Source organism: Salmo trutta, chromosome 23 (assembly GCF_901001165.1).
Source record: "Salmo trutta chromosome 23, fSalTru1.1, whole genome shotgun sequence".
NCBI classification, from domain to species: Eukaryota; Metazoa; Chordata; class Actinopteri; order Salmoniformes; family Salmonidae; genus Salmo; species Salmo trutta.
The window spans coordinates 28,004,729-28,030,943 of NC_042979.1; the positions used below are offsets into that span (position 1 = coordinate 28,004,729).

A 26,215-nucleotide genomic window follows, 5' to 3' on the forward strand; every position below is an offset into this window, starting at 1 on the left:
CACTGTCAACTGGTTTTCTAGTCACATGTATTTTGTCACAACCTAAATACCATGACTTATTGGCTTTCTATATAGTTACTGACATTGAGTTTGTAGATGGTGAGAGAAGGGGGGAAAACAAGGATTCAAAGCACACTGAACTGGAGAAAAATGTGAATTTTATTTTTCTTTCCAAACAGAGCTAAAGAAGTGCCACATTTTCACAGTATGGTTTTAAGTCAATCCCAAAAGATTTTGCATTACCACTTGTATTTACATTCAGTGCAGCTTAATTCATAGGAGAGATATTGGGGCAGTTTCTCAGACCCACATTGTGCCTATTCCAGGACAAATGAATGTAGAACATGCATTTAGTCCAGAAGTGGGCTCAATCGGAGTCTGGGAAACCAGACTTTGAATTGTCTTTCCAACCAGGTTTTTCTTCACTTGGCTTTATACATAAATTGTGCTATCAATTATTGGATGACTTTGCACATTGGTGAATGTTCAAAGTTAAAATCACTTGATCAGTTGGTGAATGAAAGCCAGCATACAGTTCACATCCTCCAAGGATATTTTATGTGAAAATCAATTTCTGCTGATTGCAATATCACAATTAAGAGGTATGACATGAATTTGACATTAACCCCCAAACCCTTTAGTTTCATATAAATAGGTATCTGAAATGAAAGACTTGGGTTTTCACTCTGTGGAGACAGTCATTGTTTCACTGAAGTGCCCAGCAGGAGACAAAGCTTCTGTCCTAAGTAAAACATAGGAGCTGTCTAAATACCTTGAAAGGGCCTGCTTCCTTCCTCCCTTTCTAGAAGTAATGACTGACTGAACATCAGGCCAATTGGAGAAGTGAAAGTCAAGTTTCCATTCAGTCATATCAGGGTTGATTATTTCAACGAAGCGAGGAGGATAATCAGGTATTGGAACTCAGGCCTAGGCACTTCTCTAGTGATTTCATATGGGTGTACTGTCTATCAGCACCCTCTCACCTACCCCATCCCAAAACGTACTGGGTTATCTCCCCCAGTCTAAGGCATATGGAGTCGATTCAGTCACAAAAAGACAGTTCTGAAGCAGAGATGGCTGCTGACATGATATACAGTTATAATGAAGATATCTAAAACCCCAACTCTAACTCGTGCTGCTACAGCATGTCATCACTAACCACGTTTCCAACCAGTTTTTATTTGAAAAATAAATCGCGACAGCTGTGCTAGAAACTAAGTTTCGGTAAATTGTTTTAAATGCTAACAGAATTTGTTCGTTCAACATGTTGGGATCTTTGTGTCTAAAATTAATCATGAGTGAAATGGAAATGCTTTTATGCACAAATATTGATATAACCATAATATTGTGAGTCACAATGATATGTTGTGTGGACCTCCCACTACGACTCGGGAAACCATGCCGTTTATTAGACTAGATGAAATAGGCTAAATTATGAATTTTACAGGGTAATGAAAGTACACGGTGATGAGCTTGATGTTCCTTTCCAATAAATAGAGGGTCTTATTCCGGTGACATGATGATTGATGCTTGACAAATATAAATATTCTCGCTCTAATCCATAATAATCTCATGTACACTAGCCTACCAGCACTGTATCTGCGAGTTGTTGGCTAGAGCGCACGTGCCAAGACAAGAGTAGGCACATTTGCTATTTATGGCGACAGCTGTCAAAACGCGATGGAAGGACATGGAATTTTAGATTTTTATTCAGTACATGAAAAAAGTACATAGTGTGCACTACGTCATCACGCACTGATTTTTATCAACAAGTCAGTTTGGTGGGAAAATTCTCATTCTTTATGCAGATTTCTGAATATTCGCATGAAAATCTATCACCAATTGGATTGAAACCTAGCTATTGACTCAAGTACAACCACCAAAATAAAGAAACAAATACATTTTCAACATTTGAAAACAAAATAAACTTTTAGTCTCGTCCCTCCATCAGCACCAGCAAAGTGGTGTTTTCACCAGGGAGACAAAGACCAAAAGGTCAAGTCTTATATCATAGGGGTCATAGTTCAATGACAGCCCTCTACACTGTTTTTTTTACAAACACAACGTTCATTCTGGGGGAAAAAAAGGAGGCCAAATTGTTTTGTCGTACTCGAAAAATTAGCAGCATGAGAGTAAGCTGTGACACCACTGATAATTATAAAAAGCAAAATCAACACAAAATAGGAACACTCCATTTCTTAAAAAAGGACAACTACAAAAAGCAGGACTAAAATAGAGCCATGTTCTTTCTTTGTCTTAAATTGCTTTCTTATAAATTTCTTAACACATACATTTATATATTATATCAATATATCTCTGCCAGAAAAGGGATCATTTTTTTTTACATTTAGGCTATTCTCATAGGTCTTTCTGCATTAGCATGCTAGCTAATGTGGAAGCTAGCATGAGAGCTAGCATAGGAAACTAGCATGCGAGCTAGCATAGGAAACTAACATGAGGAGCGAGCTAGTATAAAGAACTAGCATGAGGTGTAGAATGGGAACCTAGCATTGAAGCTAGCATGAGGGCTTACATTGAAGCTAGCTGGAGACCAAGTTAGAGACCAAGCATGAGGGCTAGCTATGTTTGGGTTGTCATGGTATGCTATGTTCGGAACAGTCTTGTGTAGACAGTGGTGTAGTGAGTCCTGTGAACCTCAGAAGAGAATAGGTTTCACTGATGTTTTCTCCTGGACGTAGCCAGTGAAACGTTTGAGGAACTTGGGGTACTCCCTCTTGGCCACGGCCCTCAGGACTGAGGCAGGAGCCCAGCCTCCCGGGTTCACTTAGATGAAAAGGAAATGCACGTTACAAAGGATATCACAAAGAACAGGTTAATTCACAACACCTGTAGATTCATATACAATATATAGTCTAATGATATTGGCCCTGCTTCAAATATCACAAAACCTATTTGAAGAATACATAGTTATTGGTACTGTATATAAACTCAGCAAAAAAACAAACGCACTCACTGTCAACTGCGTTTATTTTCAGCAAACTTAACATGTGTAAATATTTGTATAAACAGATTCAACAACTGAGACAAACTGAACAAGTTCCACAGACATGTGACTAACATGTCCCTGAACAAAGGGGGGGTTCAAAATCAAAAGTAACAGTCAGTATCTGGTGTTACAGCTGCATTAAGTACTGCAGTGCATCTCCTCCTCATGGAATGCACCAGATTTGCCAGTTCTTGCTGTGAGAGGTTACCCCACTCTTCCACCAAGGCACCTGCAAGTTCCCGGACATTTCTGGGGGGAATGTCCCTAGCCCTCACCCTCCGATCCAACAGGTCCCAGACGTGAGATCTGGGCTCTTCACTGGCCACGACAGAACACTGACATTCCTGTCTTACAGGAAATCACACACAGAACAAGCAGTATGACTGGTGGCATTGGCATGCTGGAGGGTCATGTCAGGATGACCCTGCAGGAAGGGTACCACATGAGGGAGGAGGATGTCTTCCCTGTAACGCACAGCGTTGAGATTGCCTGCAAAAGCTCAGTCTGATGATGCTGTGACACAGCGCCCCAGACCATGACGAACCCTCCAAATCAATCCCGCTCCAGAGTACAGGCCTCGGTGAAATGCTCATTCATTTGACAATAAACGCAAATCCCACCATCACCCCTGGTGAGACAAAACCGCGACTCGTCAGTGAAGAGCACTTTTTGCCAGTCCTGTCTGGTCCAGCGACGGTGGGTTTGTGCCCATAGGCGACGTTGTTGCTGGTGATGTCTGGTGAGGACCTGCCTTACAACAGGCCTATAAGCCCTCAGTCCAGCCTCTCTCAGCCTATTGCAGACAGTCTGAGCACTGATGGAGGGATTGTGCGTTCCTGGTGTAACTCGGGCAGTTGTTGTTACCATCCTGTATCTGTCCCACAGGTGTGATGTTCAGATGTACCGATCCTTTGCAAGTGTTGTTACACGTGGTCCCGTCTCCCTGTAGCGCTGTCTTAGGTGTCTCACAGTACAGACATTGCAATTTATTGCCCTGGCCACATCTGCAGTCCTCATGCCTCCTTGTAGCATGCTTAAGGCACGTTTACGCAGATGAGCAGGGACCCTGGGCATCTTTCTTTTGGTGTTTTTCAGAGTCAGTAGAAAAGCCTCTTTAGTGTCCTAAGTTTTCATAACTGTGACCTTAATTGCCTACTGTCTGTATGCTGTTAGTGTCTTAACGACCGTTCCACAGGTGCATGTTCATTAATTGTTTATGGTTCATTGAACAAGCATGGGAAACAGTGTTTGAAAGACAGGGTCCTGAAAAAGGGACGTTTCTTTTATTGCTGAGTTTACATGGCTATTGTAATACTGCTTATTTGTCCGTTCTGGCATGGTCATCTGTCGTGGCTATCAGAGTGATTTAGGAGGTGAGCTCACCGTTGGCGACGTAGGTGATTTTACAGGTGATGTTGTCTCTGCTGATCTCTCTGTCGCCCTCTGGTGGGCTTACCAGGGTCTGGCAGATCATGGCGATGTTGATTTTGGCACGGACACACCTGTTGGTGGGCTGAGGGGGGACAACGACATGAAAGATCAATTCACAAGCATTGACCAAAGAAAATATAAGATAAATATTTGTATGCATGTTTAGTCTCTACCTTGATGAACCAGGTCGTTATTGTAACATCCCCCCCCCCCCACAAATAGATTAAGGTCAGTCTGGGGAATCAGGAATTCCTGGAAAAGCCCATCTCCAAAAAGACTAAACTGAGATTGACCATGGCGTTGTTGTGGTCCACAGAGAAGTTTCAGACCAGCCAGGTGTCTGGGTCACTAGGGGTAGGGGTAGGGGGGGGTATACTGACCATGGCGTTGTTGTGGTCCACAGAGAAGTTTCAGACCAGCCAGGTGTCTGGGTCACTAGGGGTAGGGGTAGGGGGGGTATACTGACCATGGCGTTGTTGTGGTCCACAGAGAAGTTTCAGACCAGCCAGGTGTCTGGGTCACCAGGGGTAGGGGTAGGGGGGGTATACTGACCATGGCGTTGTCGTGGTCCACAGAGAAGTTGCAGACCAGCCAGGTGTCTGGGTCACCAGGGGTAGGGGTGGGGGGGTATACTGACCATGGCGTTGTTGTGGTCCACAGAGAAGTTGCAGACCAGCCAGGTGTCTGGGTCACCAGGGGTAGGGGGGGTATACTGACCATGGCATTGTCGTGGTCCACAGAGAAGTTGCAGACCAGCCAGGTGTCTGGGTCACCAGGGGTAGGGGTAGGGGGGTATACTGACCATGGCGTTGTCGTGGTCCACAGAGAAGTTGCAGACCAGCCAGGTGTCTGGGTCACCAGGGGTAGGGGTAGGGGGGGTATACTGACCATGGCGTTGTTGTGGTCCACAGAGAAGTTGCAGACCAGCCAGGTGTCTGGGTCACCAGGGGTAGGGGTAGGGGGGGGGGGGGTATACTGACCATGGCGTTGTCGTGGTCCACAGAGAAGTTGCAGACCAGCCAGGTGTCTGGGTCACCAGGGGTAGGGGTATACTGACCATGGCGTTGTCGTGGTCCACAGAGAAGTTGCAGACCAGCCAGGTGTCTGGGTCACCAGGGGTAGGGGGGGTATATTGACCATGGCGTTGTCGTGGTCCACAGAGAAGTTGCAGACCAGCCAGGTGTCTGGGTCACCAAGGGTAGGGGGGGGTATACTGACCATGGCGTTGTCGTGGTCCACAGAGAAGTTGCAGACCAGCCAGGTGTCTGGGTCACCAGGGGTAGGGGGGGTATACTGACCATGGCGTTGTCGTGGTCCACAGAGAAGTTGCAGACCAGCCAGGTGTCTGGGTCACCAGGGGTAGGGGTGGGGGGGTATACTGACCATGGCGTTGTTGTGGTCCACAGAGAAGTTGCAGACCAGCCAGGTGTCTGGGTCACCAGGGGTAGGGGGGGGTATACTGACCATGGCATTGTCGTGGTCCACAGAGAAGTTGCAGACCAGCCAGGTGTCTGGGTCACCAGGGGTAGGGGTAGGGGGGTATACTGACCATGGCGTTGTCGTGGTCCACAGAGAAGTTGCAGACCAGCCAGGTGTCTGGGTCACCAGGGGTAGGGGTAGGGGGGGTATACTGACCATGGCGTTGTTGTGGTCCACAGAGAAGTTGCAGACCAGCCAGGTGTCTGGGTCACCAGGGGTAGGGGTAGGGGGGGGGGGTATACTGACCATGGCGTTGTCGTGGTCCACAGAGAAGTTGCAGACCAGCCAGGTGTCTGGGTCACCAGGGGTAGGGGGGGTATACTGACCATGGCGTTGTCGTGGTCCACAGAGAAGTTGCAGACCAGCCAGGTGTCTGGGTCACCAGGGGTAGGGGGGGGTATACTGACCATGGCGTTGTCGTGGTCCACAGAGAAGTTGCAGACCAGCCAGGTGTCTGGGTCACCAGGGGTAGGGGGGGTATACTGACCATGGCGTTGTCGTGGTCCACAGAGAAGTTGCAGACCAGCCAGGTGTCTGGGTCACCAGGGGTAGGGGGGGTATACTGACCATGGCGTTGTTGTGGTCCACAGAGAAGTTGCAGACCAGCCAGGTGTCTGGGTCACCAGGGGTAGGGGGGGTATACTGACCATGGCGTTGTTGTGGTCCACAGAGAAGTTGCAGACCAGCCAGGTGTCTGGGTCACCAGGGGTAGGGGTAGGGGGGGTATACTGACCATGGCGTTGTCGTGGTCCACAGAGAAGTTGCAGACCAGCCAGGTGTCTGGGTCACCAGGGGTAGGGGGGGTATACTGACCATGGCGTTGTTGTGGTCCACAGAGAAGTTGCAGACCAGCCAGGTGTCTGGGTCACCAGGGGTAGGGGGGGGGGTATACTGACCATGGCGTTGTCGTGGTCCACAGAGAAGTTGCAGACCAGCCAGGTGTCTGGGTCACCAGGGGTAGGGGTAGGGGGGGTATACTGACCATGGCGTTGTTGTGGTCCACAGAGAAGTTTCAGACCAGCTAGGTGTCTGGGTCACCAGGGGTAGGGGGGGGTATACTGACCATGGCGTTGTTGTGGTCCACAGAGAAGTTGCAGACCAGCCAGGTGTCTGGGTCGTTCTCGTTGTTAGCCAGGATCTTCCTCATGGCAGACAAGTAGAGCACATCTCTCTGAGAAGCAGGCCACACCCTCTGCAACACACACACACACACACACACGTAGGTTTTACTTTCAGTTATTTAGTAAACACACTTAAAAGGCACTCTTTATGCAATTAAAATGCCTTTATTGTGGTGGGATGGTCAGTGGAACAAATGTTTTAAAAACACCAAAGGTGTCAGTGTTTGAAACCTTGGCATCTGTGTTTAACTCATTCTCTCTTACCTTGTGTGTCTGATAGACGATAACAGCATTTTCCGATAACGTCTCCACAACATTGAAGTTCTCAATAGTAGCTGAATTACAGTAAAGAGAGACCAGAATAAGAATATATCAAATAAATCACTCAATTACTGAACATTGAGACCTTACTACAGAGATTGGCAACATTGCAGGAAATGACAGTATTGAAAACTGAAGTGCCAGATGCAATTCTGTGTTTTAAAACCATTTATCAAGATCCCATCTGACAAATAAAATGACTTTACAATGCAGTCCAGGGATGGTGCACCTCCCCAGCTTGGTTTGCCTTACATATTGAGCCCCTAACCCCAAACGATAAGGTAACATTAGGAACTACAAGGTATTACCATCCAAGGAAAATAGCATAAAAATCACCTTGTATGCTGAGGACGTGCTAGTTTGTAATACTTGCCTCCCAAAACTAACAAATATGTTGGACGGATATGGTTACAATTCAAGATACAAACTAAATTATACAAAACAAAATCTACTCTAACTACACCCCATCACAGGAAATAAAATATACATATGGTGTTAATAGAAAGAACCATGAATTCTGCTCTGTATCAGAGAATTCTACAGGAGAATGTCAGGCCATCTGTCTGTGAGCTGAAGCTGAAGCGCAGCGGGGTCATGCAGCAAGACAGTGATCCAAAACACACAATCAAGTCTACATGAAAATAGCTAAAAAAAACAACTAATTTGAAGTTTTGGAATGGCCTAGTCAAAGTCCAGACCTAATCAAAATTGAAATGGTGTGGCAGTTTAACTGAGTTAAAGCAGTTCTGCATGCAAGAGTGAGCCAACATTCCTCCACAGCGATGTGAGCGACTGATCAACAGCTAAAAGGTGGCACAACCAGTTAGAATGTAAGGGGCAATTACTTTCTCACACAGGAGAATTGGGTGTTGAATAACTTTGTTAAATAAATAAAGTTTACTTTTGTGTCATTTGTAAACTCAGGTTCCATTAATCTAATATTAGGTTTTGGTTGAAGATCTGATAATTCAGTATCAAACATATGCAAAAATAGAGAAAATTTGAAATGGAGTAAATACTTTTTCACGGCAATGTATAGGGGTAAACCTAACAACACATTAAAGCTATAACAAATAAGCCAACTATCCAAAATATTCATGAAGATATAGAGAGATGGTCACTTCTTCCCTTAGATTTCAGCTCTAGAATAAAGGCAGTCAAAATAGACTGCTGTATTTATTGCCTCTCTCTACCAGTAGAGGTCCCCCCAAAACAGTTCAACCTCTGGGACAAATTACTATCAAGGATCATTTCACAGGTGCACCTTCTGCTGAGGGACAATAAAAGCCCAAATGTGTAGTTTTGTCAGTGAAGCTTTTATTCAGCGTCTCAGCGAAGCTCAACTGCGTGCTCGTCGTCCTCACCACGGTCTTGACCTAACTGTAGTTCGGCATCGTAACCAACTTCAGTGGGCAAATGTTGACCTTTGATGGCCACGTCTTCTCTTAACAGATGAATGACATTGTGTATGGCGTCGTGTGGGCAAGGGGTTTGCTGATGTCAACGTTGTGAACAGAGTGCCCCATGGAGGCGGTGGGGTTATGGTATGGGCAGGCATAAGCGACAGACAACGAAAACAATTGAATTTTATCGATTGCAATTTGAATGCACAGAGATACCGTGACGAGATCCTGAGGCCCATTGTCACAATCCGCTGCCATCACCTCATGTTTCAGCATGATAATGCACGGCCCCATGTTGCAAGGATCTGTACACAATTCCTGGAAGCTGAAAATGTCCCAGTTCTTTCATGGCCTGCATACTCAGACGTCACCCATTGAGCACGTATACGACAGCGTGTTCCAGTTCCTGCCAATATCCAGAAAGTTCACACAGCCATTGAAGAGGAGTGGGACAACATTCCACAGCCACAATCAACAGCCTGATCAACTCTCTGAGAAATAGATGTGTTGTGCTGCATGAGGCAAATGGTCACACCAGATACTGACTGGTTTTCTGACCCACGACCCTACCTTTTATTAAGGCATCTGTGACCAACAGACGCATATCTGTATTCCTAGTCATATGAAATCCGTAGATTAGGGCCTAAAGAATTTATTTACGGCTACACAAAGGGGATGCCGGCAGGAAATTTTAGGCATTATCAAGTGCTTGTCAAATGGTGAATGAGTGACTGATGTGTGTACAGCCTGCGCAAAAACAAAGCAGAGCTCATGCCTTTCAAGATACTTTTTCAAATCATCATTATGCAGCCTTACAATGTATTACTAATCTAAACATATAGCCCAACGTTTATAGAACAACTAAAGTTACATTAACTCTAAATAAGAATACCTATTTCTTTGTTAACCGCTCAACACAGAATAGCTGCATGTGCGCACTCCCTCAAATTGTTTGGAGAAAATATCCTTTCTATTATATTCTGCTTTGTTCAATTGTATTCTTCATACTATAAAATAATGCCACGGAAGTCGAAGCAAATCTTGTCTGCTAAATGAACTCGTGTAGCCCACAGCCATTTGGCATAGCCAGATCAGGACCTAACATAAGGACAACTCAGAGTATGCTATTCTGTGGTTCTGAAATAGACTACATTTTCTTCATATCATGCTTCTTTAGACCTGTCTAAAATAAATCATGGATTTATTGTGAAGGTGTAGGCTATATTACCTGGATTTATTAGACTTTCTGAAATGTAGATGTTCCAAAGTTCTGCATCAGTGGCTTGTGGAAGCCAGGACATGCCAAATGTGTTTATGTTAATTACGGTCAATTACCGTGAGATCAACAGTTATTTGCTTGACAATCACCGGCTGATGAAATTTCGTGACCGTCACAGCCCTACACGTGACCGTCACAGCCCTACACGTGACCGTCACAGCCCTACACGTGACCGTCACAGCCCTACACGTGACCGTCACAGCCCTACACGTGACCGTCACAGCCCTACATGTGACCGTCACAGCCCTAGGCATGACAGCATTTTGTACCATTGCAGAGGACAGAGAGCTCTTTCTATTTTATTTAACTAGGTGAGTCAGTTAAGAACAAACACTTATTTACAATGATGGCCTACCCCGGCCAAACCCGGATGACGCCGAGCCAATTGTGCGCCGGCCTATGGGGACTCCTAATACCGGCCGGTTGTGATTCAACCTGGAATCTAACCAGGGTCTGTAGTGACGCCTCTAGCACTGAGATGCAGTCCCTTAGACCGATGCGCCACTCGGGAGCTCTTACATTTTCAGAATTTAAAGGTGAATTTTGGTATGGGAAAATCTAGTTTTTTTCAGATACTTACAGTTAAAGGATTATTTTGAAAAACAGATCAAAATGAAAGATACAATACCAAATGGGACTATTATGTCATTCGAAATGTTATATAAACAAGGAACATGCAAGACAATTTCTTCACTCTGTCATGACCTGATTGCTTCTAGAAAAGATTCAACCTTTTATATTAAAGCAAAATAGGTAAAGGAATTAAAGACTGATATTTCAGAGGAAGATTGGGACAATATATGCAAAACACAACATACTTCTACAAACGTAAGAACATGGAGGGAGTTTTGTTGGAAAAATATCTCCCACCTAGAATCATAAAGCACCCGCTAGGTAAACAACAACCATGCTGGTGTCTGTGTGGCCATGTAGATGCCAAACACACATCTTTTGGGAATGTGTTCTGGGAGAAAGTATGTTCTGTAATAAAAGATATGCTGGGATATGAAGTCTCTAGAATTTGCCCTGTAATGTACCTTGGCAATGTTCCAGAAGTTGTGACTAACAGTGATAGATACTTGATTTAAGTTTGACTTGCCACTAGTACAAAAGTAATTACCAGGAGTTGGTAAAAAGTAGAAGACCGAAAGTCTGAAGAATTGCCAAGTATAAGTCAATAGATTTTTGCTATGGAAAGATTTACATATGCTTTAATAATTCAAAAAACTGTTTTTAAAAGAAACTGGGAGAAATGGATAGCTTGGTAAATGGTAAAAAGTCTATCATAATTGCTTTCATATATTGTACTGTACTTACCTTATGGCAACTGTTTGTTTGTTTCTGCATTGCTGTTGCGATGCTCTGTTTTACATATAAAAATCGAAAAAAGAAAGAAAACTGTAGTGCCAGATATACCAACTTTACTGTTCAGATGAAACTTACTTTCCCAGTCGTTGCGTACATCTGTGTCCCAGAAATAGTGGCACACCTCGTGTCCCGTCACTCCCTTTACGGAGTGAGTGGCCTTCAGGGGGTCCAGGACGATACCGTTCTCCTCTACCTCTCTCCTGTACACCTTCACAACATACATACAGATGGAACATGTATAAACAGGTATGTGTGTGTGGGACTCAAACTGCTCCAGTTGGCTTAGATGATGGGGGCATATGTGTTATTCATGTACATTTTTATTAATTTGTATAACAAGACTGACAGTGGCAATATAACCATCACCTCTCTCCTCTCGCTCTTCCCCTCTCTCCTACCTTCATCTCGCCTTCCTCCACCACCAGCTGCCAGTTGGCGTCTCCGCCCATATCCTGCAGCGAGTAGGTCATGTGATTCTGCACCATCTCCTCCACCTATCACAGTCAACCAGGACGAGGAAGGGACAGACAGGGTTAAAGGTCAGAGACATAAATGCTCACTGATAAATACAAAAGTGATACAGGAAAGACAAGCCAACGCTTGTATTGTGAGGTAGCCGCGATGACATGCAGAGGCCAGTAAATCTGTGTGCTAACAGACAATACAGTATTATCTCAACAGCAACATAGCATCGTCAGAGGGGCAGCCAACATCATGCTGGAAGCTAGCATCATGCTGAAAGAGAGATGCCTGTGGGATGAAAGTGTAATAATTCAGCCAGTCCTGTGGGGGGCACTACACTCTGCCACAGAGCAGTTACCTCAGAGCTGAATCTGTGGACTTCGTGAGGGGGAGTGACTATCAGAGGAGAGTGACTATGTGGCTAAAGGAAAGGACATGACAGACTAGACAGAGAGACACAGACAGAGACACAGACAGGCAGAGAGACACAGACAGGCAGAGAGACACAGACAGGCAGAGAGACACAGACAGAGAGAGATACAGACAGACAGGCAGAGAGATACAGACAGACAGGCAGAGAGATACAGACAGACAGACAGAGAGATACAGACAGACAGACAGAGAGATACAGACAGACAGACAGACAGAGAGATACAGACAGACAGACAGACAGAGAGATACAGACAGACAGACAGACAGAGAGATACAGACAGACAGACAGAGAGATAGACAGACAGACAGACAAAGAGATAGACAGACAGACAGACAAAGAGATAGACAGACAGAAGCACGCACACACCGACAGAGAAGCACGCACACACCGACAGAGAAGCACGCACACACCGACAGAGAAGCACGCACACACCGACAGACAGAAAGACAGAGACACACCCCCCGACACAGAGACACACCCCCCGACACAGAGACACACCCCCCGACACAGAGACACACGACACAGAGACACACGACACAGAGACACACGACACAGAGACACACACCGACAGACAGAAAGACAGACAGACACACACCAACAGACACACACGACACAGACAGACCCACAGACAGACGCAGACAGACACACACGCAGACAGACGACAATCAGAGTAGAGAGAGAAAAAGAGAGAGGTGGGGGGAGAGTGAAAGAAAGAAGCAAAGAAAAAGGGGGAGAGGACGAATGAAAGGGAGAGAATGATGGTGATAGTTAAAGTAAGGTGCTCAGGACTAATAGAGGTGAATAACCTTGTCGGCAAATCTGTGTGATCCCATGGTGGAGTAGACATCTCCTGGAGGAACTGGACTGGACCTCTGTATCCTCAACTTCTCAGTGTGAGACTAGACACACACACAGGGCCAGGATCAAACATATGTACTCAATGTAATACGAAGACGTATCATTATTATTATAGAATGAGATTACTCTATACCAATTGAGGCCGAGGGGTTTTGCCCTTGTTCTGGTACCTGTTCCTCTATCTTGTCTTGTCTGTCAAGAGCTGCTTCAACTGCATCAAAAAACTCGTCCTCATTGATCAGGCTGTTAGGCCCCTCCTGGAGGGGGGGGGGAGCGAGAGAGGAGGAAAATAAGGATAAAGAGAAGAGAGTAACATTGCATTGATTACCTGAGGATGAGACTGACAGATGTATTTTCACCTGCTTTAAAACAATCATACAACTGACAAACCATACAACTGAACAGAAGAAAAGCTGAGAAAGATAAAGACTGACTCAGTCTGTCTTGCAGTCTTCTTCTCACCTCGTAATCAGGGCCTCTGAAGTGAGACTTCTTCTTGAGCTCAGAGAGAGCAGACTTGTAGCCCTCCTCTATCCTCCTCCTCTTTTCCAGCTCCTTGTCCAGTCTCTTCTGCCAGCTGTCCTCTCTCTTCACCATCAGGTCGATGCAGTGGGACAGGGTGGCCAGGATCCCAGCTGTGGTGGCCTTGAACGTGATGGCTTCGCCTTTAAAATCTATCCCATTGATGTCCTTAGGGCTCAGAGACTGGAATACTGAGCAGGAGAGGAATATTTGTTAAAATAGATGTTTGAAACATTAATTTAAGACAGAATGAGCCTTTTTAAAATGTTTCTCCAGTCCAAAAGCCTTCTCTGTCCATTACATAAGAGAACAAGAGCTACACTTGCTTTTTCAGACAGAATGCTAAAAAATAAACTGATCAAAGTTTGAACTAAGTGGAAATGTTGTAACTTTTCTTTAGAGGGTATTCTGCTTCACTTACGCTTCTCCTTGCTGCCGTTGTTGTTGTGGATGAACTCTCCATCGGAGCGAGTGTTGGGGAAATCATCCTCATCATCATCCACAACTTGAGAGAGAAAGAGCGTGAGAAGTCAGCCATGGTCATACAGTACACTAGTTCCTACAAAGTCCCTGCAGAGCCACCAACAGAGCCAGAGTAGGGTAGCGCCAAGAGTTGCTTTTGCATGCACCCAGCCACAGAGCATGGCAGGCTAACAGAACTCTACTGTACTCAATGCCACAACAATGCCCTGGCTTCTTCTGCAGGAGCGAGGGATGGACGGAGGAAGCGAGAGAGATGAGAGGGGGGATAGAGGGAGGGACTTGATGGGAACTGTTTGATTGTCTGTGGTCATTGACAGCTGTTTGGCACGATGACAACGCACAAACTCTACCATGAGCAAATGTTCAGGCAGCCCAAAGAAAGAGGGATGATGGAAAGAGGGAGAGAGAGCAAGAGAAAGAGGGGAGAGAGAGGGGGGGTTAGAGGAAAGCTGAGAAAGTGGGAAGGAGAGAAGGGGAGCGAGAGAAGGAGAGAGCGGGAGGGAGAGAGCGAGGGAGAGAAACAGAGCGAGAGAGGAAAGAGACTGGAAAACCTGCATCTCAATAAGGGGGCTGACGGAACACATTCCTCTAAAGATTCTGCAAATGTTTCCCCAAAGCGAAATATTTTCATGATCCACACGTTTGGCATTTCTTATTTTTGTGGTATTCCAATGTTCTTTGAGTTAGGTAATATTTTATGTTCAACAGTTTGCAGCAATAAGTAGGAACCCATTGGGTTTGGTCTCAGAGATCAACTGCATGTGATTTTTCTTCCCACTAGACCTCATAATACTAGGCCTGGGTGGCTGTCTAGTTAGCACTGAAGACTTGATTGACAAATGCATCTGATTGATTGATTCATTGATGGTCTTACTTGTGTCTCTCTGCAACTCGTCCTTGGAGACGGCATCGGCGCAGCCGTCAAAGTATTTCTGCAACGTGTCCACCTGTCTGCACAGGATGTCTCTGAATGTCTCCATCTCTGCCAGCTTCTCCCTCAGGCTGTGGCCCTTCAGAACCAAACGGGAACACATGGTCAGCAAACACCCTGGCCTCTATTTTAACGAACTTAAGGCAATGGTAGGTCTGGGGCTGTGTCAGAAATATTTTTCAATAATGAGCTCAATAGTAGGCTGTAGCGTGAAAGGGACAGGTTTTGATGAATAGTTGTGACGAGGGCCTGGCCACTCACTGACCAATCGACACGTTTCATAGCTTAATCCACGTTTCATAGCTTAATCCACGTTTCATAGCTTAATCCACGTTTCATCTTATGTTCTGTAGGTTATTGACGGTCTTTGCGTTGTCATCAACTCCAATTCAGATGGGGGTACAGAATATTCTCGTCCTAGTCCATTGTGGATTGATACGGTTTATTAAATAGCATAGGCTAGTAACGAGTAATAGCAACAAACAGTCAAAAAGAATCCAGTGTTTGCTCAATATAGTGTTGTGTTGACACTGGACAACGTTGTAATTGGCTTCAATGAGTATAGGGCTTTACGCATCGCACTTCTCAAATAAAAAATACAATACAATTTACAAGAGCATTTTATGTGAGGCACGTCCTAAACAAGCAAGATCTAGCCTAGGCCTACCGTTGATATGGCATTATAGGACTGAACTATTTGAATGTGTTTGGAGGAGCGCGTCTTTGGTAACTGAACAAGAAAGGCGCTCTTCGGAAATGGGGATGGATACAGGCCGAATGCAGTAGCCTCTGCACTGCAGGTAGGCCTGTGTGAATAATGCAAAAGCCTCAGGAGTAGACCATTTAGAAACGTTTCATGGACAGGCTCCTTGGCTAATGCATGGCCAGGGTAAGACACCAGGCTCATTGCTGTTGAACCAGATTTCGTTTTAGTAGGGTAAGGGTAGCCTGTAAGGGCTTGTTTTTTAATCAAACAAAACAGAAAACAAGCAATAACTAAACATTTTCTAAATACGAGTGTCACCAAATTACATAATTTCTCGTCCCCTGATGTGTATACAGCCTACATGGAGGGGTTTTACACACATCCAAAATAATAACTGGAGCTGGCTAAAATATAGTATAATAGCCTACATAAATAAAAAGGGGATACTCCCAAGCTTGGTCTTTTAATAAAGCTTTGGTGATTAAGATTTATTTCAAGGCGGTCTTACGAGCCCAACTCTTCATAATAGTCTTGACTACTTGGCGAATGCATTGGGCAGGACAAAAACATAAATAACCTTCATTGAAAGGAGGCTATGCTTTGTTTTTAATCAAATGAAAACAGGAAAAAACATTCGTTTATGTTTCTATATACACAAGGTTTACAGGCACAAAAAGCACATCTCTTTTCCCATGGGCACTGTGCGTCACGGCTGGATAGACTGCATTTCCACTGTCAAAATCCATGCCTCGTTACCGCAAAGTCCAGCTTTTGGATCCTCTTAACCTCTCTTGGGTAGGGGGCAGTATTTTCATGGCCGGACGAAAAACATACCCAAATTAAACGGCCTACTACTCGGGCCCAGAAACTAGAATATGCATGTTTGAATGATGTCTGTGAGTATAACAGAACTCATATGGCAGGCAAAAACCTGAGAAAAAAATCCAACCAGGATGTGGAGGATGTGAGGCTGTAGTTTTTTTCAAGTGATTGCCTATCTAACACAGTGACTAAGGCTTCCACTAGATGTCAACAGTCTTTAGAAAGTTGTTTGAGGCGTCTATGGTGAACAGAGAGCCAACAAAGGAAGTTGGAAGTTGTTGACTCAGGAAAGCACGAGTTCATTGGCGCGCATTCACGTGATGGGTAGCTGTGTTCCAAAACGTTTTTCAAGACATTGGAATCATCCGGTTGGAATATTATTGAAGTTCTAAGTTAAAAAGGCCCTAAAGATTGATGCTATACAACGTTTGACATGTTTGAACGAACGTAAATAGAACTTTGACTTTTCGTCGTGACATTTTGGCCGCGCTTCCTACACTTGGAGTAGCTTACTAAACGCGCAAACAACAAGGAGCTAGTTGGACATAAATTATGGACTTTATCGAACAAAACAACATTTATTGTGGACCTGGGATTCCTGGAAGTGCCTTCTGATGATCATCATCAAAGGTAAGTGAATATTTCTAATGCTATTTATGATTTTAGATGACTCCAAAATGGCGGGTATCTGTATTGCTTGATGTCTTTTTCTGAGCGCAGTACTCAGATTATTGCAAAGTGTGCTTTCCCCGTGAAGCTTTTTTGAAATCGGTCACAGCGGTTGCATAAAGGAGATGTTCATCTATAACTCTTTGAATAACAGTTTAATATTTTATCAACATTTATGATGAGTATTTTTGTAAATTGTAGTGCTGATTCACCGGTAGTATTGGAGGCTAAATATTTTCTGAACATCATGGCCAATGTAAAAGGCTGTTTTTGGATATAAGTATCAACTTGATCGAACAAAAAATGCATGTATTGTGTAACATGATGTCCTAGGAGTGTCATCTGATGAAGATAGTCAAAGGTTAGTGCATAATTTTAGCTGGTTTTCTGGTTTTTGTGACACCTGTCCTTGCTAGGAAAATGGCTGTGTGGTTTTTCTTGTGTTGGAACTGTCCTAACATAATCGAACTTTATGCTTTCGCCGTTAAGCCTTTTTGAAATCGGACAATGTGGTTACATTAAGGAGATGTTTATCTTTAAAATGGTGTAAAATAGTTGTATGTTTGAGAACTTTGAATTATGACATTTTGTGGTTTTGAATTTGGCGCTCTGATTTTTCACTGGCTGTTGAATAGTGTGAACCGTTGGTGGAGGGCTAGAGTCCCACCGCCCCAAGAGAGGTTAAATATCCCCACCAGCTCTGCCTGAATTTGGCACGTTGGCGCACATTTCTAAGGACACACCTCAGATATTGCCACCACTCCCACCTCAACGCAAGCGAGCTCATATACAGTAAGACCGGTAAATTACCAATCCTGGCACAACGAGCGGCGTTTGATAATTGCACTGGTTTAATGTCTGCTGAAAGTACAGCCTTCTGTGTGTGTGTGTGTTAAGTCAAGACTCACCTTGAAGGAGGAGGTGGATGTGGTGGAGTAGCCGCTGGTAGCAGACGTGAGAGACACCATAGAGCCATGTCTTCTCAGACTGGACTCTGAACCATACCCAGACTCAGCCTAGACACATGGCGCGAGAGAAAGACATTAACAGATATCATTAACTTTACACAACAACACATCAGTAAAATATCAAGTCTATTAAGGGGGTGACATACTGGAGCCACATCACGTCAATATATCTACCACCAAATGTACCAGATCAACTTGCTATCACACAGTCAGTATATTCAGTTACTAAACCTCAACTAGTAAACCCACTGATCAACAAGCCCCTTCACCTCTACTAGTCACACTAGGACAGAGTATTAGGTTAATGCAAATAGTCTCCATCCCTACTTATTTTCTCTCTGTCACAGTTATTTCTATGACCCTGAAAGTGCAGTAACCATAGAAATAGAATGAATAGGAAGAGCATCTCCATTCAAGTCAATGATGGCATAATGCATGGACTTGCAGTCATTTTGAGTGTACCCAGGCCAGGAAGTAAAAGCAGGAAGTGTACCCTTCAACCTGTGATTTGTTGACTCAACTCAACTGACATTACACAAATACATTGCATAGGCCTTTATCACGACCATAATTGTCACATCCGGTCAGTGATGAGTTGCGTAGCACAACATCTGGCAAAATAGAGCCGCAGCCGTTATTTTTTACAACTTCTCTGGCAAGACATTTAACTTGTTTTGTATAGTCTGTTTGTAACTCTACTCACTACTTGTAGCTGTATAGTCTGTTTGTAAATCTACTCACTACTTGTAGCTGTATAGTCTGTTTGTAACTCCACTCACTACTTATAGCTGTATAGTCTGTTTGTAACTCCACTCACTACTTGTAGCTGTATAGTCTGTTTGTAACTCCACTCACTACTTGTAGCTGTATAGTCTGTAACTCCACTCACTACTTGTAGCTGTATAGTCTGTTTGTAAATCTACTCACTACTTGTAGCTGTATAGTCTGTTTGTAACTCCACTCACTACTTGTAGCTGTATAGTATGTTTGTAACTCCACTCACTACTTGTAGCTGTATAGTCTGTTTGTAAATCTACTCACTACTTGTAGCTGTATAGTCTGTTTGTAACTATACTCACTACTTGTAGCTGTATAGTCTGTTTGTAACTCTACTCACTACTTGTAGCTGTATAGTCTGTTTGTAACTCCACTCACTACTTATAGCTGTATAGTCTGTGTTGTTGGTCTTGGCTAGCTTAATGTTCTGGTCGGTTGCTAGCTAGCACTCACATGGCTGCTAGCAGTCATGAAAAGTGGCATAAGGGAAGCACTACAATATTCTGTTTTTCTAAGTAGTGAGAACGCTAGGGAGCAGTCATTGTTGAAAAGTAATCTTTAGACAGTTATTTTCTTAAATGTAGCTTTGTAATTGACTAAAACAAGCAGACAAGAAAATAGTTTTTGAAAATGGTCACGTTTTTGCTGTGAGCCAAATGTGGTAACCTAGTAACACACAATGTCAGAATGCGGTCTAGGTGCTGTGGTCCCCCTCTCTTATCACAACTGAGCAAGTTTTCCATCATGGTTCCCAATCCTGGGAGCTATGCAGCCCAACCTCAGCAACTTTGGGTCAGGCTGAGCTTTGTTGGGGAAGGAGAGTATGTGGCTGAAAACCTACTGCTCCAATCTCAGTGGATCACTGCTGCAGATGTCTATTCCTACATAGCCCTCCCAAATCAGCAAGAATATGAAATATATATTTTTTCTCACACAACTCCCTACGCCAGTTTCTTGAATGCCACAACTTAAATGCACATGAGCAAATATGGAGTGACTGGGAAGTGGAGTCCCCATTCAACGTGTATGAAAACACTTTAATGGTCAGGTTCTAGAAAGGAAGAGTTTCTGACTATGACATAGAGCTGCATCTGTAACACTGCCGCACTCTCCTTCAGCCTGCCATGAAAACAAAAAAGCAATAAGATATGATGCAAAACAACTTGTCTTACTCTGTATCTCATAACAGAAAGTCATTTGTTTTAAGCCGGGGACTATACCAGGCAGCTATTGCGAGTGTACCCATGAGTTTACCAGTCAAATTTCCAGGGTTAGCACTTCCAAGCACCTTCTATTCTTTCCATTTCTATGGCAGCAATGTAGTGTGACCATGGCAACAGGGATCATGACAACCACAGAATGCTGTCACAGGATGACTTCCTGTAAAGGAGTGAGGATGGATGGAAGCCCTCTGGCCTCTCCCTTTACAGCTCTCTGACTTACATTACCCATAAACTTAAAATAGAGGGGAAGGAGGAAGAGAGAAAAGGAGGGAAGAAAAGGGAGAGATTGGGAGAGAGACTGGTGGGAAAAGAGGGAAGCTCTCTCTGGAGATTACATGATTTGACATGGTGATTCACCCTGTGTGAAATAGCACTCAGAAAATATGACAGATACTCTGTGGGGCCTAGTATTACAGGAGTTAAGGGTTAATGTGGAAGAGAGCATGTAGCATAGTTAGGTATTTTCAACTAAGATGAACACAGAGAACCAGAGGGCAGCCTATTCACATGGCTGCTGCCTGGCCCTGCATCCACCAGCCAGAGGTTACTCTCTTTCAATGGCCGGGAGTAACCCTTTACCTGCCTCCACCGGGGCTTTCATCACTACTGTCGCCCTCAGCCAATCAGCTGCTCTCATTCTGACAATGATAGTTCAATACAGCCACTATCCACCAATCACAGAGCTGCTATTGAATATAAAGCAGTTTCTTATCTGGTTGGTTGATAAGACAAAAATCAACCCACAGGATCAAAGCAGTGGTGTTTGATACCAGTCTACACAGACAAACAGGGAGAAATGGAGGATAGAATGGAGCTGGATTAGATAGTGGCCATCATACGGGTTCATGATCAATTCTGCAATTTTGTGTTTTATTGGGCTGATCTTAAAAAGGTGCACTATGCAGGAATCGCTCCGCCATTTCTTGGTTGCTAAAATTCTAATAGTTTGTCTAATTTCAGTTTGTGACAAAACAAGCAGTATTCTGTAGAGAATTATTGTACCATATTCTAAACTGCTGTGAAATATATTTTCCATAACCAAGAATATTGTATTTTCAGCTGTTTGAGGCTAGTGTTCAAAAACCGAAAGTAGAAGACGCAAAAACTAAATTTAAGAACAGGAAGCATCGAAATATCGGTCATAGAACAGATCTACCGCTTCTTAGACTTGCTTTCAATGAGAATAACAAATCTATAATGCACATTTCTATGTGAATTTGGTCAGGTCACCCAAAACATTTCATATTGCAGCTTTAACTTTTTTTGTACATAATGTTTCCACCATCGTCTCCTATGACCAAAAAAAGCTTCTGGACATCCTCAGAACAGCGATCCCCAACCTCGATTTGGATGAAGATTTCTACTTCAATGAGTCGGCGGCGCAGGACATACTGCTCACCCCAGACCAGGCCCTAATTCCCACCACTCAGAAGAGAAAGAGACGGTGTAAGAGAGGTTGACGTGCAGGCACCCTGACGAAACTACGTCGGCAAGTAAATAAACCGCCTCTACCCTCCGTTCTATTGGCGAACGTACAATCACTGGAGAACAAACTGGAAGAGCTCCGTTCGAGTCTATCCTAGCAATGGGACCTGAAGAACTAATATCTTATGTTTCTCTGAGTCGTGGCTGAACAAGGACATGGATAATATACAGCTGGTTTTTCTATGCACCGGCGGCAGGACAGAACGGCAGCTCGAAGCTCAAAGCTGGAGGTGTGTGTCTCTGTTTACAACAGCTGGTGCCCCATCTCTAATATTAAGGAAGTCTAGAGCTTCTGCTGGCCCGAGTTAGAATAACTCATAAGCTGTAGACCATATTATTTACCAAAAGAGTTTATCTATATTTTTCATACAGTAGTTGTGCATTTACCACTAAAAACCGATGCTGACACTAAGACTGCATTCAATGAGCTGTATAGGGCCATAAACCAACAAGAAAATGCTCATACAATGCTCCGAGTGGCCGGTGATTTTAATGCAGGGAAACTGAAATCTGTCTTACCTCATATCTACAGCATGTCACCTGTGCAACTAGAGGTGAAAAAAAACACTAGATCACCTCTACTCCACACACATAAATACATATAAAGCTCTCCCTCGTCCTCTATTTGGCAAATCTGACCATAACTCTATCCTCCTGATTCCTGTTTACAAGCAAAAACTCAAAACAGGAAGTTCTAATGACATGCTCAATATGGAATTGGTCCGATGAAGCGGATACTAAGCTGCAGGACTCTAGTTACCACATCAGTCAGCGGCTTCATTAATAACTGCATCGACAACTTTGTCCCCACAGTGACCGTACGTACATATCCCAAACAGAAGCCATGAATTACAGGCAACATCCGCACTGAGCTAAAGCTGCCGCTTTCAAGGAGCGGAACACTAATCCGGACGCTTATAAGAAATCCTGTTATGCCCTCCGACGAACCATCAAACAGGCAAATCATCAACACAGGACTAAAGCTCAAATCCTACTACACCGGCTTTGACACTCGTCCAATGTGGCAAGGCTTGCAAACTATCATGGATTACAATGGGAAAGCCAGCCGCGAGCTGCCCAGTGACACGAGCCTACCAGACCAAGCTAAATACCAGACCTATGCTCACTTCGAGGCAAACAAAACTGAACCACGCTCTAATCTGGAAATGTATGGCTTGTTAGCAAATGTCATTGCCATTGAGCTAGTTATCATAGTAGCAGTAAACAGCAGCACGTGATATGAGCGATGGAGAGAGATGTGAAGAGACGTGAAAGGGAGCAGATTTACAGCCTTGCTCTATCCAATTGTAGCAGTAGGATCAAGTTACAACCTGCCCATCTCGACAGGTAGCTGAACTAGTCAATTGAGTCGTTTCAAATTATCCTAGAAGCTGAGTTGTTTAGAGATGAGTCCTGACAGCTAAAAAAACTAAACAGCAGTGCCTATATGATGTCCTTCCATACAGGTGTGACATGCTGGAGTGATGCTTCTATGCAAATGTTGTTGCTCAGTAGACTTATATTAGTCCCAAATGGAAGGCCAACAGATTGTCATCTGTAGCACCATAAAGTTCACTGATCAGCCAAAATAACTCAATGCATGCACACTCCTATTGAATATGCATTCACCTGGCATGTGAGTAGGCCAGGCGAATGTATCCAGTTTATCAAGAGATTTACCACTCAAATAAAATCATTACCATTATGTTGTTATTTAGTCAAATGTATTGTTTGATTTTAAAATTGTTGCATACACGGCTGTCTTTGGAAATGTAATCAAAATGTTCAAACAATGATATTGAATATCGGCTAAAATATCGGCCATTGGCCTCCTTGACCCCCCAAGATCGGTATCGCCCCTCCCCCCCAAAAAATCATATCGTTCTCTAGTGGCTACTCTGCCGTCAAGGACACATTCAATACCATGTGCTGCAGTGTTGGTGTCTGGCTCTTTAGCCTCAGACACACCACATACAAACACAATATTCACTATTTAAATATGTTCATTACATGCTCATAGGTCCACTATTTGTTCGGCTGTGTTCAGAGTGCCTTTTTTCGCCTTCACACCACCTGCAACCTCACACACCATGACCACTGCATAAGCAAATCCCTCCCTAGGAGATGGGCTCAGAAAGTCACTTTGAGGAATCCCTGCTCTGTCTTGAATTAGGTCCTCCCACTCCTACACTCCTCCTGCCTCATACCTTATCTTGCCTCTCCTCCCACTGCTCCTCTCTATCCGGCTCTCTATTCTCATCTATCCACAACTCTCTCCCTCCCACTCTCTCCCTCCTCCTCGCTCTTGCCCTTCTCTCTCAAATATGTGACCTACTTGATAAGGACTTCTTACTTTCATTTGATCTATTCATTCTCTCTCCTCTCTGATGAGTAATAGGGCATAATTCCAGAAGGATGAGGGCATCTGTGGAAAAGATTATAAGCTGGATCAGCGATGCAGAGCCCTGTACAACACATTACTCTGTGTGTGTGTGTGTGTGTGTGTGTGTGTGTGTGTGTGTTTTAACTCGAAATGACAACGACTAGGTTCCAGTTTAACAACGTTTACTAAACCGTATTAGCACACTACATGGTTGCCATTGTACTCAGGCCAGGTCCATCAACAACGAGACCCCATCAACAACGAGACACATTTTTGTCTAATGTCTTTGACTTCCTTAAACACTATTTTTCCTTCAATTACTGAGCTCATCTAGCTTAGCTGAGTCAAATGACACATCCTTTGTTTCAAGTACATTATTTTGAATGTCATTCTGTTTTTCTTGATTTTCCATTGGTTCAATTCTGAGATTATCTACAAGTGACAGGTCAGCTGACCCTGTTGTACCAGAAAATGTACCTGGTTCAGAGTACTGCAAGTTGTACCAGTTATGGTGTTTTCCTTTGGCTTTTCCTGCTCGACTGTTTCTGTATGTGGAATACCACTTTCTCTGTCCATGTATTTAACAGTTTGTCCAGTTTTCAGATTGGAACAACAATGTTGTCTATGAAAATCCAACTGACATTTACTCCAGAGGTGCTGACCTGTTGCATCTTGGCCATATTCTGTTATTAATCACCCAGCACAGCCAGAAGAGGACTGGCCACCCCTCATAGCCTGGTTCCACTCTAGGTTTCTTCCTAGGTTTTGGCCTTTCTAGGGAGTTTTTCCTAGCCACCGTGCTTCTATACCTGCATTGCTTGCTGTTTGGAGTTTTAGGCTGGGTTTCTGTACAGCACTTTGTGACATCAGCTAATGTAATTAGGGCTTTATAAATACATTTGATTGATTGATTAACACATGGCTCTTGTTGAATGTTTTCCTAATTTGGATGCTCAACAGTATTATCTGAGGCATGGTTGAAGGTCTCTGCTCCATTTCCTGTGTCAGTTTCAGTGTCCATATCATTGGATGCGACATCTGGTAGGGTCGTGTCTGTTAATTTGTCTTTTTGTCATTTTAATTAGGAGGTTGATTCTCAGCAACAGCCCCTCCATCTTGCTGATCATTTACTTTCTGCAATCTTGAGTGATGCACCCTGACAATGGTGCCTCCGTGCCTCACAAATATCAGCACACCATCTTGGCCAATGAATTCTCCCGGTCCTTTCCACTCGACAGTCAACTCGTTTGTAGTACACTTTGTTACCAGTCTCGTACTTCTCATCGGTGGGTGGGTCAAAGCCGTTTACGCAGAGCCCTGCGAATTTTCTGAACACACTGCTTCAGCGAAGGCTTTTTCTCGCTGCATGTAGTGCTGAAAGGTGCTGTCCCACCCATGCACTCGCACTGGTCCATTCTAGTGCTGGTGGCTTGTCAACCAGTACAGAGGGAAGATTAGGGTTCTGCCCGAACACTAGTTGCTATGGGCTGTAGCCATGAACATTGTGCATTTAGTTTTTGCCAACAAAGCCCAATTTAGGGCTGTTTTCCAGTCACATCCATTGTCTTTCTTCACTTTCAGCATCTCCTGTGAGTGTTTGATTATGTCTCGCCAGAAGTCCATTGCTCCATGGACTGTATGCAGCAGTTGTCTTTACTTCCATGTTGCATTTCTCAGCCATGTCTCTTATTTCATTATTATTCAATTCTCCTCCATTGTCACAACAAATTCTGGGGCGGGCCATGCACACATATCCAGGAATTAATGAAGTGCTTGATGATTTCACTGGGTTTCTTTGTATTCCCAATTCTTCCAGCACTGAAGCGTGTGAAGTGGTTGATTATGTGAAGGATCGCACACTTGGTCCTAGCTCATGTAGATCTACAGCCAATGTTTCATTGTACTTAGAAGCCAGTGGCAAACCAACAGCTGGCCTGGGCTTAGGTTTGCTGTATTTCTGACATGTCTCAACTGTTAACTATCTGCTGTAGAATGGAAATACTCTCATTGTCATTATTCTCAGAACTGCTGAGTCATTTCTGAAGTCTGTCAACTGTAGCATGGCCAAACTGTTAGTGACGTTA

General features: G+C 44.1%; 1 protein-coding gene across 3 annotated transcripts in view; it reads right to left on the reverse strand.

Moving 5' to 3' along the window:
• Positions 1 to 141: 141 nt before the first annotated feature.
• LOC115159719 (collagen type IV alpha-3-binding protein) overlaps positions 142 to 26,215 on the reverse strand; it is a 45,107-nt gene continuing 19,033 nt past the window's right edge. For all 3 annotated transcript variants that reach the window (XM_029709726.1, XM_029709724.1, XM_029709725.1), the window contains 12 exons: positions 18,204 to 18,311; positions 15,042 to 15,177; positions 14,106 to 14,189; positions 13,625 to 13,875; positions 13,333 to 13,419; positions 13,111 to 13,203; positions 11,808 to 11,903; positions 11,485 to 11,617; positions 7,303 to 7,373; positions 6,981 to 7,109; positions 4,391 to 4,520; positions 142 to 2,784 (listed from right to left, as the gene is read on the reverse strand). In XM_029709726.1, the coding sequence (XP_029565586.1) occupies positions 2,657 to 2,784; positions 4,391 to 4,520; positions 6,981 to 7,109; positions 7,303 to 7,373; positions 11,485 to 11,617; positions 11,808 to 11,903; positions 13,111 to 13,203; positions 13,333 to 13,419; positions 13,625 to 13,875; positions 14,106 to 14,189; positions 15,042 to 15,177; positions 18,204 to 18,311 (1,446 nt within the window). In that variant the 3' untranslated portion in view covers positions 142 to 2,656. The remainder of the gene's footprint in view (positions 2,785 to 4,390; positions 4,521 to 6,980; positions 7,110 to 7,302; positions 7,374 to 11,484; positions 11,618 to 11,807; positions 11,904 to 13,110; positions 13,204 to 13,332; positions 13,420 to 13,624; positions 13,876 to 14,105; positions 14,190 to 15,041; positions 15,178 to 18,203; positions 18,312 to 26,215) is intronic.